At 46.5% G+C, this 24244-nt stretch overlaps 1 protein-coding gene and 1 non-coding gene across 2 annotated transcripts; both read right to left on the reverse strand.

Moving 5' to 3' along the window:
* Positions 1-19141: 19141 nt before the first annotated feature.
* tomm20b (translocase of outer mitochondrial membrane 20b) lies at positions 19142-23931 on the reverse strand. The gene is made up of 5 exons (XM_036531285.1): positions 23678-23931; positions 22647-22693; positions 21105-21186; positions 20486-20628; positions 19142-20115 (listed from the first exon to the last, which is right to left on the reverse strand). The coding sequence occupies exons 1-5, from the start codon at positions 23799-23801 to the stop codon at positions 20071-20073; spliced, it is 441 nt and encodes a 146-aa protein (XP_036387178.1). The 5' UTR covers positions 23802-23931; the 3' UTR covers positions 19142-20070.
* LOC118794265 lies at positions 20291-20425 on the reverse strand. The gene has a single exon (XR_005005761.1). It is a non-coding gene; the product is annotated as a small nucleolar RNA SNORA14 (small nucleolar RNA).
* Positions 23932-24244: the final 313 nt, after the last annotated feature.

The raw sequence follows: 24244 nt of genomic DNA on the forward strand, positions 1-24244 counted from the left end.
AAGCTATTTCTGCGTGCACCGGCCCCCGAACAGCTTGGTAGTTCTGTAACAGTTGTCATGGCTACCCAATTTCCTTCCTCAGAGGAATGAATTGATTCCATATCGAATGAGGCATCCTCCTCTCTCGGTTTCCAGTCCACGTCTTGAATTCTACTTTGCAGCATAAATTATTCCGCTTTCTGGGGCACCCTGCTCGCTGAAATGCAGCGCGTCTCTCTGGCAGGCCTACAAAACTCAGGAACTAAGTCATAAAACAGAACTTTGAGGGACTTGGGGGGGAACTACAATAAAGCAGGCCATCCACCATAGATTTTGTTATGTATGGAGCAGATAGTCGGTTCAGTGTGTCCCGCATAGAAAATTTGGGCTCTGCTATTGTTGAAGCTGCAAGTGTGCCATTTTCTGATTCAGTGTTACCTTTCTCGGAGGGCATGGTCTAAAACAGAACATCGAAGGAATGGCACAAGAGCGAGGACAGCGCCGCGATACTCCTCTTGGATGAAGGACAGCCGTAAAGCTGGAGCTGAATATCTGGTTTTGAAGGGAATGTCTGTGCGTCTGCTCTCTGTAGGCAGGCCTGCTGGAGCGGGCGGGGGGGGGGGGGGGGGGGGGGGGGGGGGGCATCGCCACTGCGGGCCTGTTATTTATCGCCGGGCAAACGCAAAGCGACAACGCAGCGCTGCGAAAAAGTGTTATGAAATAAATATGTTTTCCAGCGGCGTGTAAATCATTAACGTCCAATCGTTGGCCACGAAAAAAAAATCCATCACAGAGAGGTAATGCGCCAGGAGATCTCGGGTACCGACCAGGAGGGTTTTGCAGGCACTAGATTGAGAGGGCGGCCTCCCGCAGGTCTCCTCGTAAGAACGCGCTGACCCCATTTTCTCATTTTAATTAGTTTGTCTGAAGTGTTTACCTTGCAGTCAATGAAAATAACCACAGACTCTGCCCAGAAAAAAAAAGCCCCAAAAGCTGTCAAAGGCTTCAACGGCAAGGATTAAGCGTTGATGCATGAGGACAGAGAGTCATGCGGTTTGTAGACGGGGCAAATTAGAATCAGTCCAAGCCAAAGGACACCATACAGCTCTGATAGCCTATATACAAATGACTTGATGGCAGAGATACGGCGCAATAGGGCATCCATAGCTGTGGGGCGGCACCGCTTTGATGGTAACCTACTGAAATTTACAGCCGCACCGGGCTCCATGCCGCTCTGCGCCCGAGGGGGGAGAGATGGAGAGAGATGGACTTTCCATCTGAATGTCAGCTCGTTACAGACGCGCCAAGAGCAGCACGGGAGAGGAAAAACAAATAGTCATTACTGAGACCAAAGTGGTGTTAAATTGCTGATGTCATGCGGGGCCGCTCAACGTTTAATGTCGTCTCTATGGGAATTACATCACCGCCTCCCCAGGCTGCCCCCCCCCCCCCCCCCCCCCGTACAAGCCCAGCCTTGCTTTATGCCGGGAACCTCTTACAAGATGTCAACAAGCAGACCATCTAGAAGAGGGGCGGAGGTCCTTCCTCAGAGAGCCTCGCAGGCCCTAATGCACAAAAAGGTGGCAGGATTTCAGCACAATTGCTTGGCTAGGAACTGCGGACCGCACTTCCCACCAGAGCATTTGGCCAAATTTTCTTGCGTGCCTGTTTAAAAACTGAGACAGACTTGGCATTTCATCCAGGGAGACTGCAGGGCGGGAGCGGGGGGGGGGGGGGGGGGGTGGGGGGGGTGTAGGGGGCCACCTGGGCCCGTGGCTCCCGCTCCAGACCAATCCTGCATTTCCTGTACGCATACCAGTAATGATGCAGGCTTTAATTATCCCATGCATCCATAATCAAAGCAAATAATGCTGCACCTTGAGGGACACAAATGTGTTTTTGGAGCCTGTCCTCTGATTTACGTCGCACTGAGAGGAGGATCAAATGCTGCGCTCGGGTGAGGGACAAACTACATTAATTGATTCATTAATCAGCTACATGTCAGTTAAATTTAGACATACTGTACATCTGGGAGACAGATTAACCATGAGGCGTGAGAGATCCATTGTTGGGAATCTGTCTTTGATTACGCCCACCGATGATTAGTTTTCGTGTCTTTTTTTTTGTCGAGTGGGGGGGTGGGGGGGGGACACTAATACATTTACAGCTTCAAAGCCGTGCACTTCTGATAAAGACATCAAAAGGCTTTTCATATGCATAATGCACGCAGTGCCATAGTTTTAAAAATAAACACGACTCGTCTTGTTTTGGTAACGTTATGATTATTCATTTCCACACACAACAGCTGAAGAGGATCCGAATGGAGCGCGGCGCCGGAAAGATCAAAGTTTTTTCGCAATTGGTTGAGGAGGGGCCCTGGTGCAGAGGGGGGGGGGGGGGGGGGGGGGGGGAGATTAGTCACGCTTTCACAATGAGTGGCAGAATTGTGGAGCAGCCGAGGAGCGGCAGTGTGTTTGCTGAAGTGGCGGAATCACGCCTGGATTGACAGTAAAGAGAAGGGAAAGGCCTGCCCTGCAGAACCCAGCAGCACGGATGCCCTGTGGTTCCCCCATGGCTCCCCAGGCCACGCCTGTGCCCACCACGCGCCAAAATGTTGTGGGTTTACACCCCAGCTCAAGTTATCCTAAGGACTACGCCCTGCATAGGATTGCTGTCCTGGGGCTTGCCTTTGGCTTCTCTCTGCAGATGTTCAAATTATCCTGGACCCAATGCTGTTATTCTGCACCCAATGCTGCAGATATACAAATTATCCTGGACCCCAAAAAGCTATCAACTCTGTGATTATATTTCATCACATCACATCATATCACTATGCATTTCATTATGATGGATTGCAATCCAGTGTATTCTGTCATTTTACATTATATTATGTGTTATTTATGGCGTTTTAAATAACACCAGCGTATTTGTTTTTACCAGCTACTGCTCAGGGAAATCCTTTGATTTGAGCAAAGCGCAACAGATGAACAATTCAACATAAACACAGAAAGGTGTCTGGTTTTGTCTACTGTATTGTGTTCAGATCGCAACATATTTTACATTTACATTTATTCATTTGGCAGACGCTTTTATCCAAAGCGACTTACATAGGTTACAGTTCTTTACAATGTTATCCATTTATACAGCTGGATATTTACTGAGGCAATTGTGGGTTAAGTACCTTGCCCAAAGGTACAGCAGCAGCGGCCCAGCGGGGATTGAACCGGCAACAAGTCCTGCTCCTTAACCACTACGCTACACTGCCGCCCATATACCTGCTTTCTTTCACAATTAGTGAAAATATTAGTGAAAATAACCCAGTTATTATTACAGTGAAAGACATTTGTGCATGGACCTCTGGGTAATTGCCTGAGTGTCACGTGGAGTGTGCCATTGAGGAGGTTGTGGGGACTGGGGCAGGGCCTCGCCTGGCAGCCAGTGTGGGTCAGGAGTGCGATGCGTCTGAGAGGCCTGTCAATGTCTGAAGACGGAGTGGAGGACAGAAAGAGGGAGAGGGCATAGGTCCAGAATGCAATCACGAACTCGAGACTCGACAGAGGAATAAAGAGAGGACAGTGTCATCAGCTCCAGCACATTAGGCGGTCTTTAATCTGGAGTGGTAGAATAAAACTCTTTGATATCAGCACTGGTGACACATGTGTGCTCCTGTTCTCATACACACGCTTTCCAAAACTTCCCAGCATCTGTCAGCGTCAGAGTGCAAAAGGAAAGCTGATGTGACTCTCTCTCACAGTGAATGACTGCTGATACATAATGTCACCCATAGCTCAAAGAAAATGTGACAGACATTGGTCAACACGTATTCACTCCCTGATAATAACCAGAAGCGGCAGCAACTGTGCTCATTGCTTGAAACCCCCCAGATGCAGAGAATTTTCCTGCGGTGTTTTTCTTGGTATCTGCAAATGAGTTTATAGAATGATACCAATGGGAGACGACTATATAGCCTATGTGTCTGGGAGGAAATCTTTTCTGAATAATTAGTCTGTGAGTTCCCCTTGAGGCCAGTAAACATCATCACATCTGTGGGCGTGATAGTCCGCAGGGCTGTTCTGAAAAATCAGTTCATATCAACCGCCAGCCCCTCCCCTGGCGACATGCAGACACACTACTCTTCTTCAGAACTATCACAGAAAACCTGATGGGCTGCTTCAGATCTGGAAGAGCAATGTAGGCGTTGGAGATATGACTGTTATGTCATGCCTTTTAATAAGAAAGGTTGCTGTCACTGCTTGCAGCCACGTTGCACTGAGATAACATCTGTGTCATCGTCTGCCTCCGATTCCCATTCTTCAACACACCATGTTGAAAAAAAAAAAACGCCTGCATCCCAGGAGACCTCGTCTTGGAACACATCATGAGAAAATGACTGAGTAATAAGCATCGTGGACTGTTTCTGACTGTTATGGATGGCCTGTACTGACACAACCGGATTCGTCAGCAAGGACACTCACAGCCACATTAGCATACACACACACGCACACACACACGTGTACAGATAAATACACATGTGCATGCTCTCACACACGTATGCAGCCGCGGGCAGAGACACACCCACTTGCACACACACACGTACACGTGTGCACGTACCCACAAACACACATACATGCACACACATATGCAGCAACAGGCAGAGACATGCACACAACTATTTGCACATATATACCCATATGTATGCATGCACATGCACATACACACACACACACACACACACACACACATACACACGCGCATGCACAAATGCATGCAAATGCAAGCACACACACACACAGAGGGCATGCAGGGAGTACATGCAGCCCTCCCCTCTGTGTCAGATCCCTGGGACAGGCAGAGAAGCAGGCTGTGACGAAGGCCCTCTCCCCTCAGGAGGGGGGGCCCGTTTGTGTGGTAAGCAGAGCCCTGGTTGGAAGGCCCTGCTCATATCCAATGACACGCCTTGCACATCTCCGATGGCGAAGGGTGCGAGGCAGAGGCAGCCTGTAACCCATCCCAGACATCAACACGTTTGCCCTTTCTGTGTCCCATCAGGGCAGCCACTCACCTTCCCACTCACCTTCCCACTCACCTTACTTGGCAGCCGCTGCCAAGGGGCTATTTTCAGGGCGCCTCCTGTCTTTCCCTGCACGCGCAGTTAGGAGCCATCTTTAGATGCTCCAGAGGACGGCTCAAAATTCCCTGGGAACCTGAGTGCTGGAAAATATTTAAACAGGGCAGCAGAGACGTAGGGAGAGCTGTCGGGAGTGCATTTTGAGACCCCCCTTCCAAAACTCCCGGCATCACCAGTGGCCTAAACGTAGTTCACTGTGGCCACACATGCAGGATATTAGTGGTGTGCGCTTCATGCTTAACACGGGGGGGGGGGGTATCCAAGCCCAGTGTCAACATGGATTCCCAGGGTCCCGGGACCAGACATTTGTGCATGACATACATAGATACACACAGCCATTCAAAAGGCAGGCTTTACACATCCCAATTTGCCTAATTTGTGTCTGTACTGGTGTAACATATGTGGGTTAGCTGGTGGCTAATGCTAATGCCAATGCTCTCGGAGCCCGGTTAAGGTCAAATCGGACCATATTCTCGGCATAAAGGCCCGTAATAGCAATGAAATAAACTTGGTCCCGGTACAGCTTAGTACTCTGACCCGGCTCTGATCACAGGCAACCACAGCAAGGCTCTCCCTCTTGAAGTGCTGAAACAGGGAACTGACACCACGGCTCCGGGTGAGTGGAGTCTTGAGTCACACTCTGAGGGGTTTCCCGTTTCCCATGGAAACCTGCACTTCCTCAGCCCTGAGGTATGTTCACCCACATTTAGCACAACCTGAAAAAACGTGTGGGCTAGGTTGGGACCATGTCTTCAAAGGCCATCCGAGACCCCCGCTGTGGAGGCTAGCATGAAGAAGAGGAAGAGGGCCTTGTCATTCATCATGTGACTGAGCCCACAAAAAGGAGGGTGTGTGAGTGTGTGTGTGTGTGTGTGTGTGTGCGTGTGTGTGTGCGTGTGTGTGTGCGTGTGTGTGTGTGTGTGTGTGTGTGTGTGTGTATGCGTGTGTGTGTGCGTGTATATGTGTGTGTGTGTGTGTGTGTGTGTGTGTGTGTGTGTGTGTGTGTGTGTGTGTGTGTGTGTGTGTGCGTGTGTGTGTGTGGGGAGGAGGAACGGGGTGTTTCACAGAGGCTTTTAGGGAGCGATCCAGGGTTTTAAAAATAGATCCTCTGCAGCATAGCCGTTTGGTGTTTTTCTTCTTCCCTTTTTCCTTTTTTGATGCCGTGTAGTTTATAGAGTGCAGAAAGTCCCAGGCGGTACATGAGGGGGAGAGAGGCTCTCGCAGCAGATGTTTTGCTTCTGTAAGGTGTGTGGGTGGCTGTTTCGCTCCTCCAAAGGCCGGGACCTTGGGTCACTGAATCATTCGACAAAACACGGAATTCAAAGGGGGGGAGGGGTGCAGTCTGTATGTGGATATTTCTTATTTAGGTGCCTAGAACCAGACCACAGGACAGCGCAGGGGTGTTAGGGGGCGGATTGCGTCATGAGAGGCCACGTCTTTGGGCGGAGGAGCCTTGCCTCTGGCCATGTAAACAGGAAATGAGGAGAAAATGATAACTATGAGAGGGAGGTTTGGGGGGGGCGCGGGGGGAGCCTTTCATCAATTCGCATTCCAGCGGGCGAGCAGCAGAAGGAGAGAAAGAGAGCGAAAACAAAGCGCGCGCACTGAACCAAAAATGTTCCTGACGCCCCCCTGACGCACCCCAGAGGACACCACCTTGGGATTGCGCCGTAATATTCATGGATTTCGTGAGCCGATACAAAAACTTCAAAGTGCTGGAGCTATTTAGCTATACTTTCGAAATGCTCAGGGCATTACCGCATTCTTCTCTCCCTCTTAGTGCCAGAAATGTAAAACATCCTTTAGACGAGCCTCACTTTTCAATTCCTCCGAGTGTTTCTGAGCTAATGCGCAGGAGAAGCAAGGGCGAGAGTGGGTGAATATTAGCCAGGATTGCTAAAAGCCTTCGGGAATGTCATATTCCCACAGATATTCTCTAGATGTGTGCGCATTAACTCCTTCACACTAAAAATATGCAGGGCTCAAGGGAGGGAGGAGCAAAAAGCATTTGTGTAAATCTCTGTGAAAAAAAAAAATGGGAGAGTTATTGTGTCGGGGTGAGAGCCAGTTTGTCAGACCTTCCATTCCTTCCCCTCCACCTTATAAGTATATTGTCCCTATGCATTTTCCATGAGAACTTGTTTTCCGCCTGCAACTGTACATGCCACTCTCATTAATCATCCCGGACTATCTGCCAAAAGATAATCCTGTACAGTATTTCCTCCATGACAAACAGCGGTGTGTGCCAGAAGCTCTGTTCCCACAATGCCCCCTGTTCAACTGGGCCAGAGAGGCCCCGATGACAGCGCCTGTATTCATCTGTTTACAATCAGCCATTCACTGGGCTACGCCTCTCTGGTTAGTCAGGTCCTGCTGCCTGACAGAAACCGCATTGAAAATGAAAGCAGGACTCCCAGGACAACAGCGATAAAACACTCAATAACACAATTTTTCTTATTCATTTCCAAACTTTTTTTTTTTCTTTGAAAAAAAAAAAAGAAGACGAGGATGTCGAGGACTACGTGTAAAAATGTTACTCGGCACATTTTACAGAACGCGGAAAGATCTGAACTTATGCATGCAGACGATAAACAAATTAGCTTATTGCGCCAAACTGCAAGGAGCGTTTAATCTTTAATCTTACAATCAGCGATGCGGGCAAACAGGGGTGACTTGACGGGACTTGATTCAGCATCACGATGGTGTGTCTGAATGCGACGCAAACCGGGGCTCCCTCAGCAACCTGCACCTGGGGAAGGAAGGAAACCAAGATGCATTTATAACACCGAGCTGCATAAACACAATTGCCCTGCAAAGGCAGGAAGCCAGCATGCGCCTGTTTGTGCAGGAGCAGGGCGCCCTGGTTGCTCCTCCTCTCCCTCCCGCTGCCCCCCCCCCCCCCCCCCCCCCCCCCCCGCTCTCCCAGCCCCCTCCTACTCCACAGCAAGGCACGCCACCGCTGGTAATGCACTATTTACAGTTTTCCCTCTGAAAATCCCGCTAAATGGAAATGAAAACATGTCTGGAAAAAAGAAAAAAAAAAAACGTCAGCTCCCCTAGCTCCCCTAGCTGAAAGCACTGAGGGCCCCCCTCCCTTCCCCTCTTCTCTTTGGCTATGTGATAAAAACACTGTGGTCGGGCCATGACAATGGGAAACTCAGGGAGAGGCCCAGCCTTTCATTAATCCCCTCTGACATGTCTCCCGAGGCAGGGATTTGCTACAAGTAACTGCGGGAGACCTACAGTATGCAAAACCATCCTGCCCTGTCGCATGCTTTCAAAAACCATTCACTGCACTGCCTGTAGGACAGGAAGGCCTCCTCTTAAAAACAGACTGCTTTTTTTCACCCCCAACCCCCCCCCCCCCCATCTCCCCCCTACCACCACCACCACCACCACAACCCGCACACACACATACACACATTCACACACACTGCCCACCTCGCTGTCCCCCCTTGCATCCAAAAGCCACATCCCCCGTAGCCCAGGTTTCTGTTGTTAAACCCCATTGGTATGTGTCATGCTTATCTTTCGTCTAACATAAATTTTATCAATGACCGATGATTCAGCACAATGATAATAGTTCTATTTCATCATCACAACTGTTGAAACACTTTGAGTAATTGTTTTTTTTTTACTGGCTTTCCTCTTTCCCCTTTATGGAAAGCATATTTCTGTTTCTGCAATTTTATTCTTTGGAATTTACAGTGTAGCAATGATGTGTATGTGTAAATTGTTCCCAGCTTAATGATTAGTCATAGTAGCTCTATAAAAAGAACAAAACAAGAAGGTAAGGGAAATGTGTTTTGAAATTTGCCTTTCAACAGGTTTATGAGATACCACTACAATATTTCACCCAGGAGTCCTTACTATCTGTGGACAATAAGGACTGTGGTTGGTCACATTGTCATAACCGCAGAATGACACTTAGAGAGACCTTCTCTGAAAGGAGGAGGGGGGGGTGTGCGTAATGTTACCTTGAGAGAATGTAAACAAAGGTTCTGAACAAACAAGAGGCCATCTGGGGTGACTTTACATACAAGGTTGAGGAAGACAAACAGAAGTAAATTACAGTAGAGGTTTCCTCCACAGCTAGGATTTTACAGCCTGCTCCTGATTCACAGGAGAGCTTTGGTTTGTGTGTGAGGGGTTTTTTTTTGTCCTCATAGATTTTGAGAGGGGAAAATGGGTCATCTGTGAGGAAGTTAGTACGCAGAGCACGTACAGGCGGCTTTATTTTTAGAACGTCCCTGAGAATTTTTGCAATGAATGACACTGGGCTTCAGGCTGTGTGAGTAATTAAATCTCTGTGCATCTGCAATTATTGTCGCTGTTATTGGTTCTGCTTTGACTCGTTTCGTGCATCTCTCGGCCCCCTGACTGAGGCGCGGGCGGCGGGCGAGCTACCGACAGCTGCGGAGGAAGGTCTCCGTGCCCCTGGCACCTCGGAGCTGTCCCTGGCAACAGCGACGCAAGATGAATCCGCAATGACTCTGAGATAAAAAGGGAACAACCATTGCGTCCGACGGGGGGGGGGTTGGGGGCGGAGACGACCGTGACACTCCTGGCATAGCTTCCTGTTTTCCCTTCTTTGTCCCTGCACACGTCACGTCTGGAGCAGTGGCCATTTAAGAGTATACCATTCTGGGCTCTCCAATCTGTAGGCCATTAACAGAACCTGCATCTGATGAATGGAAAACCACAAAAGCCCTCATCTAATGCACCGTGGGTAGAAACAAACCCTCTTAGTGGCAAATTCCGCCCGAGTCAGGGCGGCGCCATGGTCCGTACACCTGTTTATCTTTAGCATTAGGAAGTGAGCTTACTACTGGCTGAGGACGTGCCTCTTTGAAGAGCATGTTTCATTTCTTCAAAGCGCTTTGATTTTACAATCTCCAGCCTTCGGCTGCAAAACCAACACGAGCTGCAACCACTTTAGGGTTCAGATTGTACGCTCACGGCGTACATCTAAGAGATAGACATGCTGAAGGTGATCCGCAGATGTTCTTGACAAGAGGACACGGGTGAGGCGAGGGCATTTGAGGTCTTAAAACATTTTTATCAGCACAATTGCAGTTGCTCAATTCCATTCCAAAATCAGACTTCTCGCTAATGATCAGCCACTAATCACACTTTAACTAACACCACCATGTAATGGTGTCAGAGGGCCTAAAATCCACCGAGTGAGAGCCAGGGTCATTTTCACTGCACTGTTGTTCATTGTGGTATCCATGGCATCAAATCCACGCATTAGCTATTCCCGTCAGGCCGGACTGACAACAAACAGAGCTCGCAGGAGCTGCTAATGGAAATGGACTGTTAATTTACAACCCACTCCTGAGAGGGCCGGGGCCTGCTCCATCAGCTTCCAAAACACTTCTGTCTCCATGCCGCTCTCATCTTCTTCGTCTTACCCTTGTTCCTACTGTAAATGGCGAGGCCTGAATTGTGTGTGTTATTCAGAGACGGTCGGTGGGCGCACAGTGCCACGTTCCCGGTGCAACAGCTACCCCTGCTGAAAGCACCGCAGCTGTGACGCTGCCTCTCCCAGCCATCCCAGAGTTAGCTGACAGACATGTACAGATGAGTAGGATTTTGCTTTATGTTTGTTGAAGTGTAACCAGCTGCTTCGATCCCGTCCTCGACCTTTTCATCTAGTCACAATGAAGCCTTCACTAACCAATACGCACCAAATGTACCTCTTGCTCATTTTTTGCTTGCTATGCTACCAGAGAAACTGGCTATTGCATTGTCCACCGTTGCTAAACGTTAAGTTTCTGTTCTCGGTTTCAAACATCTGTCTTGTAAATGCCAAAATGCCATAGATTTAGCAATCTTCTTGCAACCTTACTCAAAATTCAAGTGCTTAATTCATCTGCTAATTCAATTCAAAAATATGTTTTAGTATTTGCAGATGTAATCAGTATATTCTGAAATGAGAGCATGTCATAATTTTGTGTGCAACTGGTGCAACTGCCATATAGTTTGCCTTTAACTGTTGATCCTACTAAAGATATTTTGGTACTAGTGTCAATTATATAATGACCTTGTGTATAATAATAATGTTAATGGTAATTATTATTTGTCAATGCATTTATAGAACTGTTCCTCAGCAGCTTCAGAGTTTGACCCGCTCAGTGAAATTGGTTTGTAGTAAAGAAGGTAAATTATGTTCACACTGGGCCAAATGTAGCCATACATAATGAAAATTCATGGAGAGATCTTTCACTGAGCAGCTGCATACTGAAGTAATATCCAACTCCAGTCCTCGCTACACTGTGGATGAGCTCCAAACAACTCAAGCTTGCAATGAGCAAACATGTTTTACTACTGCCCCCTAGAGGAGGCTACGTTTGGTTAATAACCTATGCCACCTCTTTCTGTGAACTGATTGTGGAAAGATTCCATTCTGCAGGAAGAAAGGAAAACAATGTCCACTATGCATTAGAGACTTTAATCCAGCTTTCTCATGCAAAACAACACTGATAATATGTAAGATATATACACCTATAAAATGCATGCATATATTACTGATGTATATCTGCACTGTAGATTTCACTGCATATTCCCAATGAAATTTCTCCCCTGATCTGCGTGCCTTCATCTCTTAAATGCCTCTGTTATGTCTCACTGTTTTCCTGCTGATTTGTATTGGGTACAAATCACATCTCAGCTCAAAAACACTACCTTTGACTCTTTTATTGTTCAATACTTTAATCTTGTCTCCCTTCTCTTCTCCCCACCCTACCCTCCCACCCCCACTTTTGTGAATGTTCAAATTCAAATTTGAAATTTGGGAAAAAAAAAAAAAAGTCCAGTTTTCGCGCTGACCAACCTCTTGGACCTTACTCGGTTTGGTTTCAGGGCAGGGCGCTCCACACGGACGTCTCTTCTCAGCAGCTGAGGCTCTGCAGTCTGTGAGGGCTGTCTCCCGTTCCGCGTTCATGACCCTTCTGGTGATCTCTGCAGCATGTGGCACAGAGGACTGCCAAATCCTCCCATCTGCACTGGTGGGGATGGGAACATCAGGCACCACCCTGGCCTGGCGCGCTTCCTGCTTCTCAGAATGTTCTTACCAAGTCACCTGGAGGGGGTTCTATTTTGACCTCTCGTACTTTTAACAGGAGCTCCCCGAGGATCCAAAACAGCGGATTCAATATCACACACAGCTACCCTACGGTTAAATCGCTGAGATGAGGCTTTGTAAGACAGCTAGCCAGCCAATTCATCCAGTTGCTGTCATGGCTCAGCCACTGCTATAAACAGCTTCATTTCACACTTATCTTATTGATTGCTGAAATCCCCAAATTTTTATGACAAAATTCTCTCCTGTCACTAGACTTTTCCCACCATACAATGAGGGATAGTTTCTTAAATAGCTGTATCTTCATATACAGTGCCTTCCACATTTATTCATATCTGAAGGATTACTGCTTATGAAAGGAGGTAACACACTGATGAAATTTATTAGAAGCATGCATGTATCATAACATGCATAACATAACAAAATTGCTTTATCTGCCACTTTACACAATAGACTCCAAGAAATGTAAGGGAACTGGTGCAGTGGCATACCTGCCCATTAGTGGATGCATGCCTAACTTGCCATCATAGATTGTGAGACAAGTGGTGTGGGAGGCAACTGCAAACCCAAAGGTAACCACTGGAGATCTAAATAAACTGCCATCTTCAGGTTATAAAGTGTCAAAAAGAACCATTCAGAGTTGTGTGCATGAATGTTACATTCATGGGACGTTGCAAGGAAGAAGCCTTTTTTGAATGCAAACTGTCAAAAAAGGCTACTTGTATTTGCCAGACTACATCTGAATGACAGTTTGAAATATGTCTCATGGCCCCATGAAAACTGAGCTTTTTGGACACGATCACCGGCTTTATCTTTGGCATAAAAATGAGAAGGAACTGTGAAAGATGGTGGTGCTGGGGGGTTATGATTTTGTTTTTCCATGTATGATCTTGGAGCCCTTGTTAAGATAGGGGGAGCTATGGATACCATCATGCACAATAACATTTTAGCCAAAAACCTGGTGTCCTCTGCCAAAGAGCTCGAACCTTGGCTGAAAATGGAGCACAACCATGGTTCAAAGCATTCATACGAATCTACAAAGAAACAGTTAACGGAGCACAAAATGAAGGTTCTCCACTTCTCTTCACTCACTCACTCATCTCAGTCTGAGACCTGAATCCAATCAAACATTTGTGGTTCAAACTCAGTGAAGCTGAACTAAAAACCAAACAATCTGAAGGATGTAGAGCAATTCTGCCAGAGTTAAAACCCCCTTAGAGAAATACCAGAACCTCATAAAACAGTACAAGAATCATCTTGTCAGAGCAAACCATACCAGAAGAGAAAATACAAGAGACTAATTACAGGGATGTTAATGATGTGACCTTTGTGTGCTCTGGAATATGATCCTATTATTTGTGAACAATCTGAATTTGCTCCGTACAACATCAACATTTTCATCATTTCATCATTAAATATCTAATGTGCATGTTCTGTTGTTTACAAGTTTTGATTGTGAGAGACCTGATCCTTTAAATTTTACAGCCATACAGCAGAGTAATTTGCATAAATCAATCATATTTTGGGGGGGGGGATCTCTATTTTCCGCATGACTGCAAAAATGAACAGAGAACCTATTGACAGGATACAGTCTGGGCCCACACATGTCTTTATTTGTTTGTTTAGATTTTCTTAAAAATGCAATTAAGCTGATGCACTCCATGGGCCATATTAATACCCCCGGTGTGCACCAGCATGAGATCAACGTAGCGACTTCATTGCAATTGTGCCACTGCATTTTTACAGATAAAGCTTGCTGCAAACTCAAAGCTTCATGCTCCTGCAGCAATCACCGTGCCATCATGCTCACCATCCCTGGGCTGAAGCTAAATTAGTCACAGACCAGGCCCTGTCACGGCCCCTGCTTTGCTCCAGCATACAGAAGAGGGAAAGTGCAGCTGGGGCCCAACTCCAGACACAGTTAGCCTTCTTGGCTGACAGCTGAGCAGTGCCCCCTCAGCCGTTCCACAGCTCACGCTTCCCTCATTCACCTTGCAGTTTGCGCCTTTCGTCAGCCGCGTGTCACAGCCGGGCGAGCCCAGAGCGAGACAGAGGGAGCTTTCGGGACCGTGGAGCGGCAGCCCGTTGCCTCCGCTGACCCCCTCCGGAAAAGCAGGGCTGTGTTTTGTGGCACGACAGCTGCGGGGGAGGGAGGGGGAGCCGGGACAGCAAGCGCCCTGGGACCAGGATGTTTAATCGCCAAGGAGACGGTCGGTCATCCGGGGTCGGGAGCCGCCGAGGGGCTGCGAGCTGCGCTACTGCCCGCTCCAGACGCAGCGCTAGCAGCGGGGCGGGGGCAGGGGATGGCCTGACCCGCGCCGACCCGGACGGGAATGGCGCTCCCGCTCTCTCCTCACGCCTGCCTTCCATCCTTCTCAGGCGGCAACGCCCTCACGCCGCTCATCCTGGAGAAGAAATCAGATGAAGCAGCTCTGGAATGGCAGCCCGGGTTCAAGGAAAACACGCAGACTGCCATTTCAGTTTCATTTGACGCTTCTGGGCCCCCGCTTGGCTCTTCATATTTTATTCCTATTGTAGAAAGGATTTTTCAGTTCCTGTCTCCTGGCAGCCCCCTGCGCCAGACTGTGCCTGCCAAAGCCCATAAAATAACAGCTGCAGACAGGGATATAAATAATTTGACCGTCTTCCAATCCCATCCCCGTGAATGGCCTCGTACAAATCGCACTCAGTCCTACACATAATAGGCCCTTATTCTGTTATTTACTGGCAGATGCGTGCCCACCAACCCCACCCCCAGACTCAACACGCCTGTGTGAGGATTCCCGGGAAGAGACGGCAGACCTTGCGGAAATCCATCTCGGTTACTCCACACTGTCAGCCATTCCAAAACCTCCGTCATGTTTTAAGGGCTGTCTGTAAGGCCTGTCTCGTGTGAGGAAATGAGGAAGCAATGCTGTTTCCATGGTGTCACTAATGACACCGTGTCGGCAGAGCTCTGCGTTGTGCTGTAACGGACAACAAGGCGTAGGTAATTATACAGCCAGATATAAGTCACCACACCAGTTACAGTTAGAGTACTGAGTCAGCAGACCTTCGAAATTTCACACTCTGCAGTCTCCAAATGGTGCATACTAATGACCCAAGATGCATGTAGCTCTGTGCAGTGGTCCTCTGGGAATGTTGAGTAGTAGTCCTAAAAAAGTTAAAGATTAGTCCCCAAAGTACAGTTTCTAAGTGACAGCTTAATGTGTAGAGGGTTAAGTGATGTGCTTTGCACCATCTCTTTTTATGAAAAACAAATTCAAGCATACCCAAGAGACCAGAGCTTTGCTATCACAGCATCTATCTGCTGTGCAATGAAACAGAACCAAGAGTATGACCCATCCTATCATCTGTTTCCATGGCATCTGGGGCGGTTTTGTGAAAATGCTTCAAGTCGGCTTGACCCTTCAGTCTTTCAGATTCTGCCCGATTTCACTGGTTGCATTCTTCCCCAGACGGGACCTCTGCTTTGCCGTTGAGCAAAAAGTGTCCAAACGCCACTGCCGTGCCTCTTTGCCAAAAAATCTCACCGGCTCAAATGACGGGAGGGCCTGATGGATCTCCAAGGAGCAGAGCAACCGTCAGACCCATCTGCGCCGTTCCCAAACACGGGCTCCGTTGCGGTCAGCCGGCGGCGTTCCTCAGCCAGCGATGAGGTCATTTTCGTCTGGGCTAAGCACGGGGAGTGGGCGGTTGCACCGTAATGTGAGACATGAGAAAGGGGGGGGGGGGGGGGCAGCTAGGCTAGGGCGGAAGAGGCTGTGAGGTGAAAAGTCCAAAAGGTTTGTCACACTAAACAAATAATATATGTCCCTGTTCCTGGGACATTCTGAGGTTTGTCACACACCAAACAAACTGTACATACCCCAATTCCTGAGGCAATCCAAGCCATCACATAGTCTTTTTTATGGAGAATGACAGTGGGGGAAAAGTTGGTGGGGGCACAGGCAGCTGCGGTTTTCGATGCAAATTCCAGAAACGCTTGCTAACGTCTCACTGCGAAGACTGAGGACAGCCTAGGATAAGCTGGACGGCTTCTCTTCAGCTCCCATATCGAAGTGCTGGCTGACGAGACATGCCCATCTGATGCCGCTCTTCCACAGACAACCGTGCATGGCTAAGCCTCGATGAGTGAGGCAGGGGGCCAGAAAGATAATCCCCGTGCTGTGCAAATGCACACTCCTTAGCCTGGCTCACCTGCCAGAAACCTCCTGAGCACATGTCCCAAAATACCCCTGCAAACAGCAGGTGGACAATTGGTGTCTTTTGCATGGGGGCGCGAGGTACCGGTTGAATGAGCAGCCCGCACCACGCACATGCAGAATGCTGCAGAATCGGGAGTAAGCTGGTTTGCACCTCTCCTTGATGTGCCCGCAGTAGATTCCATATGACGAGCAGGGTTAAAATGCTCGGGGGTGTGTGCTCGGCTTCATGCTTGGTGTTAGATCACTGAGATATCCTCACCATATCCACATCTGTTTGTTTTCACACCCAGGTTCCGTGCATTTGAAAGCTAGCCAGCCCTTTTGCGGTACAAGGGTGTAATGCACAGCAATGCACAATTTGGCCTTCAACATCTGCATTTATGTCCCCTTGAGGATTCGAAAGAACACAAATCTCATACTGGCAGGTGAACCACAGAGCACACGCCGCAGCTTCCCCAATGTCCAAATAATTAGATATCGAATATCTACTAACGGCATTTTGAATTAGCTGTAATCGTCTGAAATAAAAGCTGACCCTCCACTCCTCCACTGCCAATGGAAAAACAATGTCACCGATTCAAACGCTACCTTGGTTGCAGCTAGCTGGGTCACCGTTAACGGATATCTGCGTGTACCGTGAAAGCACGTCGCTCCGTCAGGTTAAGGAAAGCAGCTACCCCTTCACCGTTTGAAGTCTGTCAGCTGTGATTTGTTACAGCAGCCAGATCTTATGAGTATAACTTTATTACAGTTGCGAGAGAGACAGGGTGCGCGCACAGTGCCACGGGAAATTTCAGAGCCAAACCTCGCAGCGTCGGCCTGCGTTTATAACTGTTGACACAGTTCAATTCCAGGAAAAACTGAAAGGGGAACAGTTGGAGGGCCAGCAGTCAGTTTTATTTATTTAATCGGTAATGGCTTCACGCTGGGCTGGCCTCCACACACCGCCCGGCCAGACTCCTTGTAACACCACCCGCAAATCCAAAACACATTTATCAGCAGGCTCACCACACGCCCTGAGGTCAGTGCCCGGGAATGCACCGCTGCATATTTTTCACAAAGGAAGAAAGATTTTTCAGACAACGGTTCACAAGTGTTACCGTTTGTGACACTCATCTAGTCTGCCAAAAACTTCTGAAGAACTCATATAAATGTGCTGTAAGAGCACAGGCTGATAAAAGTACTTCCAGATGTAACGGTAATTCATGAGACCAACTTTCAATCACCATGTGTCTCATTGGTTACTCTTGAAATTTGTGGTTACTGTAAAATATTTAAACGAAACGTGGCCTTCACACAGATTTTTTTTTTCCCTCACAGGGTCCGTACACACAAGCTTTCATCAAGAAGCATGTTTTACTATATTTTATTTGGCAAAGTTTGCCTCTGAAGTCTAGACAATTTTGTTTCCATTCCTCCATAGGCTCTTGGTATATCCTCTCCATAGTGTGGAACAGAAATATGGAACCTGGTCAAGTATTCCGGTATTGGTAATGGTCCATACACTGTATAAGTGTTTATCATGAGTCACCATTGCCACCTGGTGGCCACATACCCATGCTGAATTATACTCTGCTTATTTTCCACAAGACAACTTCAGTTTGTTGTCCATTTCTCATTACTTGAAGATGTTTGATCAAGTGAGCAGATTAAGTTGAGCAAATTAATCAAATTAACAGATACATGTAATTATATTTGCTGATAATTCTAGCAGATACAGATCACATTCAAAAACCATATTTGTACTACTTTTGTCCATCCATTTTTAAAACAGAAAAAGGGATAAAACTGTGTTTATTAACATTAAACTATATAGGTGATGATGGTTAATGCAAATGATGAAGCAGGATAATTTTAAATTGCCATTGGTCGCATTTGCTATAAAACAACGCAAGAGGATTTCCTTGCCCACATTCTTTCACTGCAAGCATCAATCTAAGATTGCATTCTGCTGCTCTAAAACTAGGCAAACACAGACATCCATCCATCTGAGACACATTCACACATAACAGCCTGGAGGGCCCGGCACTGCTCCAGTCAAATCACAGAACCGTACCCTGCAGCAAGCCAAGCTGTCTGACAAGCAGAGCCTCAACGGCAAGGGGCCCATTGATCAATCGAATGCCCCAGCGGATCTATGTCTTATGTCACCCGCATGCTGATGCAGCTGATGCATGCTGATCTGTCTCTGCCTGAGTAAAATGGCATTCAAAATAACAGCCAATGTCTCAGTCATGCATTTATATACACACACACACACACACACACACACACACACACACACACACACACATACACACACAATGTGCTTAGTGGGCCATTTTGCTAACAGATAAAAATATACTCCTAACCAAACTAAAACAGGCCATGTAAGTATCTTGTTACACTCACTTGGTATAAGGTGACCATAAGCAAAGTCGTAATAGCATGACTAAGGGCAAAGATCATATTGAAGAACTAAAAGACAGCCAGCGCACCAGAGCCGACTATGCCGGCCCCTCTTCAGTCGGGATTTGTCAGATGAAACAGACCGGCATCCTCTCTTGCAGTGATCTGGTGCTTAAAGGCTGTAGTCATTCAGGCACCAGACTCCTCTGCTCCTCCGCCAGGCATACTTCATTCCCACGCCCTGCTGAACCTGGAGGAACCTGCCCCTTCCCCCCCCAGCCTAATCTCATGTCAGGAGGCACCGCAACGTGATGCAGGACATAGACTCAAACAAGAAAAGGACTCAGCTGACACTTTCCCAGTTTTATCCACTTTATTGTACTGACTTTGAGAGTAGCAGCTCACCTGACACGACTGACTCAAGAAGAGAATTTAAATACATAAAAAAGTTTCCATATCGGAAAAACATATTCTAGCCTTTCTGGAACAATAACAGCTTCAGTAAATCTTAAATCAAGGTGGCTGTATAAAAATCAAACAGATTTTTCACCTTTCCTGTACCATTTCACAGTCCTTAAATGTCAGCTTACACGATAGTGTTTAGAGTAGCAGACACAGACAGGAATATCCATACGTTGCACTCCCGTGTCCAGTGTCTTTTAGTTTTCCCTTAAAAGACTAAATGATCTGTAAACTTTATTGTGGGTTTGGACAATACTGACAAAAACCATACTTGGATAAGAAGCAACATTATTTTTGCATATCCTCAATTAGCTAGCTACAACTTTTGTAATGTGCATATTGTAAGATGGACTCAGAATAGAGGAAAAACAGAGGATGATTCATTTCCAAGTTCCTTTTTTAATTAAAGATTTGTCTGTAGTTACGTTCATGTGGGTACAAGTAGACTGTGCATGCCATTATCCTTGTACGTTACTTTGTTTTACATATGGCTCAGGCAGGGCACAATTTGAAAGGTGACATGGCCAAAAGGAAAAAAAAAAGGAACATGTGACAAGGGTTCAAGTGGGCGCTCGTTTAAAATCGAATGGGGACGAAAGTATCAAAATGAGTGTCCAGAGGAACCGTAAATAAAAACAAAACAAAAAAAAAACGAATAAAGCTGGACGAGTTGCAAAAGGCCAGTCCCTTGCCGGGGTACTGTGGGAGAGAGGGGCGTGTCCTCCACCGGTTGTCGCTCCGCGTGGCGACTGGAGCAGAACAGGGGGAGGGAATCCTGGGGGAGAAGAAGGGTTTTTCGTCCGTGGGGCTGGCCTGTTCCCTTACTCGATGTCATCTTCAGTCATGCTCTGTGCACTGACAATGCGCTGCCAGAGAGAAAAGGAGGAGTCACTACTGCCATCCAACAAAATAAAAAGGTGTAAAGCTGTAAATATTAATAAACATATAAAATCAACAGCACACGAGCAACCGTTGCCTCCTTGGCAAACAGGACTAACCCCAGATTTAAAACTGAAGATGATCAAATCATCGTGAATGCTCCAGTGTCCAAGAGGTAGACGTGCTAAGAGCTACCACAGTGAGGCTTTTAGCTTTGCTTCATTCTAGGATTGTTCTTGCATTCTTCCTTGTCCCCGCAGCTACGATAAACTACGGGGGGGTTTTCTAAGAATGCGGCATCACGTTTAAATTTGAAAGGAAATACCACCTTCGACCCCCCCCCTCTGGCACCCTCACCTGGCTGATGGTAGGTAGTTTGGTTAGAAGCATCTGGAACACAGGTGGGGGCAGAGTTTGTTGCAGGACTTGGAGCAGCTGCTGGGGCTGCCCACACACAGCGATGGCATTGGTCAAGTGATCCACACCCTTTTCGTAGTCACCTGGGAAAAAGACAAGGGAACACTTCAGATGTGGAGTAAATACGAAATAAAAGCTCGAAATTCAACATCATCATTTACTCTAGGGCTACTCTAAACTGGATACCTTTCCGCAAGATAGCCAGTTTCTTTTGGTTTAAGGAAAAGACACTCGTACTTCCAACATTTATCTGACTTCACAGACTGAAAAGGTTTTCATCACTCACAAACTGCTACTGGGAACTACAAATATTGCTTGATCACCTGATAAATGCTCACATTCCAGCATCTTGCCGTCTTAAAAAGACTGCATAAATTAGAAAAGGAGTGATCTAGAGAGGGTATACAAGTGTCTGCCATTGTCTCTTCCACATGTACACCGTGTGCAAGCAATTCGTGAATTACCAACACATCTGCAGCCGCCTCATACCCACTACCATGCCATCTAACATCATCTTCCACTCATATAGGAGCACTCAGTCATTGTTATGGCATATTACCCTGCGCCAGCAGCTCCTCTCCCAGCTGGATCTCCTCCAGGAAGAACTTCTGCACGGCCTCTGGGTCTTTCAGGTCAGGCAGCTGGAACACAACCCAACACACTTAACACCTGCTCAGCCACATACATCTCAACCCAGGATTACACTCTTATTATCAGTTGAAATGTACAGTTACACTCAATGCAGGATTACACTGTCACTTTCTAAACAGGATTACACTGTTATTCGTGAATCTTAGCTGCAGATCAGTCTTGTTTATGATGTACCATGCTCCCCACAATGGGAATGACACAGAACTGTGCTAAGTGCAAAGCAGAGATCTTACTGCACAAATTTATAAGCAGTTGCAATTAGGCTACTATGATATACAGCAAGAAAGTGCATGAGAGTAACAGAATATGACATTTCTGAACGGGAAGCTGACCCAATGAATTGCCAGGTTAAGGCTGTCATGTTAATTCACATTAGCTGTCAAGGGGTCGGTGTACGTAAAGTGGATTCCTACAGCAAAAAGCTTATGTCCTTCCTCAGAATTAAGTCAACAATAATAATTCTATAGAGAAAAAAATTATAAAGGAAACATATTATGTCAGAGATGCACTGGATACATTATTAAAAACCTCATGGTTTCAGGGTGCTTAAATGTTAACAGCCCGAATGTTAATAAATATTTAGTATTTAGTATCAGTCAGCTTTTAATATCCGATATTTCATTTTACGAATTTTTTTGGCTCACATTGCATCTTAATAAAAGGCATCTTCTGCAATGTCTCCGCTGAAGCGATGTGACTTATTACTTTCTGGGCAATCTCCCAGCTTGATGAGGTGATTTGGCAATTTCTACCCTGCCAGTGTAGGAATCCATCTTTAACCTCACAAACCAACCCAAAGAACTGCCCCAAAATTGCATTAGCAGCACAACACTGGTGTGAAAACACTCCATGATAATTATGGCCATCACAAATGAACTGTTGCACATGTGCTTACATTTGGGAGACAACTTAAACAAGGCAATTTAACACAAAAAACACTACTAAAATGGTACTGTCGGGAGGGTTCTGTAATGTACAGGAGATATTTTTTTCTGCGTTGTTGCATCCAGTCAACAAGTGCACTATTACCTCAGCTTACACTTCAATAAATTAGTCCTATGATTACAGTCTGTATATTACTGCCTAATCAGACCTGAATGAAGAGGGGGAAGTCAAATGCTTACATCTTCACATGGAATGAGTGATAAATTTAAAAATCAGCTACTGTTAAAACTGTTCAAAATATCCTTGGTGTAGGCTGAAGTCTAGTCAAAATGAAAAGAGAAAAGCCAACAGCTTGTCAGTCACTTCAATAGGAGGTCTAACTTTATTCTTCAGTTTCTCATAAGCATTTTCAAACCATTACACCACATTTTATTATTCAGTAGGCAAAGTAATCATAAAAGGGCGGGAGGTGTGAAGTCATAAACATGTTCACATGTAGTAACCATTATCAAATAAATGGCTGTAAACCAGCTTCCTTCTACAGCTGTGTTGGAGGCTTTCTTACCCTCGCAAGTCCAGCCTTTTCCTTTGCTTGCTTCTGCTTTCTCCTTCCTATTAAGTGAAGAAGTGAAGCCACCAAATTATGTTCGTCAAAGAAACAATACAGAATGTCTCAATGTGTTAAGAATATCTCAAAACTTCACTAGTTACATTTTAACAGCATTAACCCTACAAGGAGAGAAACTGGTGGGGTAAGTATCTTATAAAACTGGGAAACATACCCAGTTGTATGACAGCGATATCACAATGACAATATTGTAGCAATACACCAGGTACACTCCTGACAGCTGGTTTGATAAACCGGAAAGCCAGGATGTTAACCACTTAAAAGTGAAAGCTGTAACAACAACTCCAACCAAGGACCCCTTGGTAAGGATAACCTGAAACATTTCCCCGGTAATTCGCCCAGTAAAAATGCGTGGTTCTTGCACAAGCTTGCAGAGTGACGATCTGTTGCATTGCAAAATGTTTTTCTTCGTTGTTTTCCAAAATTAGCTCTGGTAGCTTTCGAGCCAACGTTAGAACAGTCGTAAACATGTTCTTATTTACAGTTAACCTAGCTAAGCCACACGAATGAACAGCAAATACTGCACTAGCGGAGCCCAGATACCTTGATAGCTAGCCACACATTTCGCCTACCTACTTCAAACAGTCGTTCTAGCTAACTAGCTAGGTGACATTAGTAGTACTGCCTATTCAGTAAGTCTGTTGAATGTGTATTGCGGGCTTGTTCCACCCCTACTCAGGCCTGCTTGCTAAGCATCGACAATATGCAGCTAGCTAGTTAACTAGTTAAACAGCGAGCTAACTTGTCAAGAAATGATCATATTGCGGCAATGACAATATAGCTAGCAAGCGAGCTAGGCTGCAAATGTAATACAATCGGTGTGCATCAGACCTGCCACAATTGACCATCATTGAAATTCCCATACCTCGAAGAACAGGACATGTTTAATGAGATCGGCCCACGGGTATTTGATGTAGACACCCCCTCGGATGCCTCACAGACATGGGGCAGCGGCCAGCAACACTCACGTTCTCGCAATCTGTTCTTGAAGTTGGGGTCACTCCGTCTTTTCCTGTCGAAGTAGATGCAGTAGCCAACGAATAGGGCCCCGCAAACCCCGGCGGCAATCGTGCTTGTTTTACTGCCCATCATCACTTCAGTATGACGATTGTAACCTTTCGGCGTTTCGTAATTCGAAAAGCAAAATATTACGGTTTTATCAGAGGTAGCGCATGACCCCAGGACAGATCGTACCTACCACGGGGTAAAAGACCCGACAGAGGTGAGCTTCCTCATTGAGATGACAGATGGGCTGCCTTCATATATCGCCTGAAGAAAAAGTTGAGGAAACTATGGTTTAAAGAGCAATGTAGTGGGTTTTTTTAAGAACATGCGGGCATTATTTATAATACATCGGTGATTTGATAAATATTTAGTGGATGTATTTTTTTATCACTTACATATAATTTTTTGTCGTCAGGAGCTGACACAAGATAGACTTCAGGTCCCAGCACCGCGATAAGCGGTGTGATGTGTGAACGGCGAGATCTGGAGAACGGGGATGGTTTAAGCCTGTTTCTGTGCGTGTAAATGTA

Source organism: Megalops cyprinoides, chromosome 1 (genome assembly GCF_013368585.1).
Source record: "Megalops cyprinoides isolate fMegCyp1 chromosome 1, fMegCyp1.pri, whole genome shotgun sequence".
Lineage (NCBI taxonomy): Eukaryota > Metazoa > Chordata > Actinopteri > Elopiformes > Megalopidae > Megalops > Megalops cyprinoides.

Excerpts from the sequence above, each read along its gene's own strand:
- tomm20b (XM_036531285.1), bottom strand. The coding sequence starts at position 23,801 with ATGATGGGCAGTAAAACAAGCACGATTGCCGCCGGGGTTTGCGGGGCC. Across the intron at positions 22,694-23,677 it reads CAAGAACAGATTGCGAGAAC|GAAGGAGAAAGCAGAAGCAA; the intron begins GTGAGTGTTGCT and ends TTCACTTAATAG. Across the intron at positions 21,187-22,646 it reads AAAAGGCTGGACTTGCGAGG|CTGCCTGACCTGAAAGACCC; the intron begins GTAAGAAAGCCT and ends GTTGTGTTCCAG.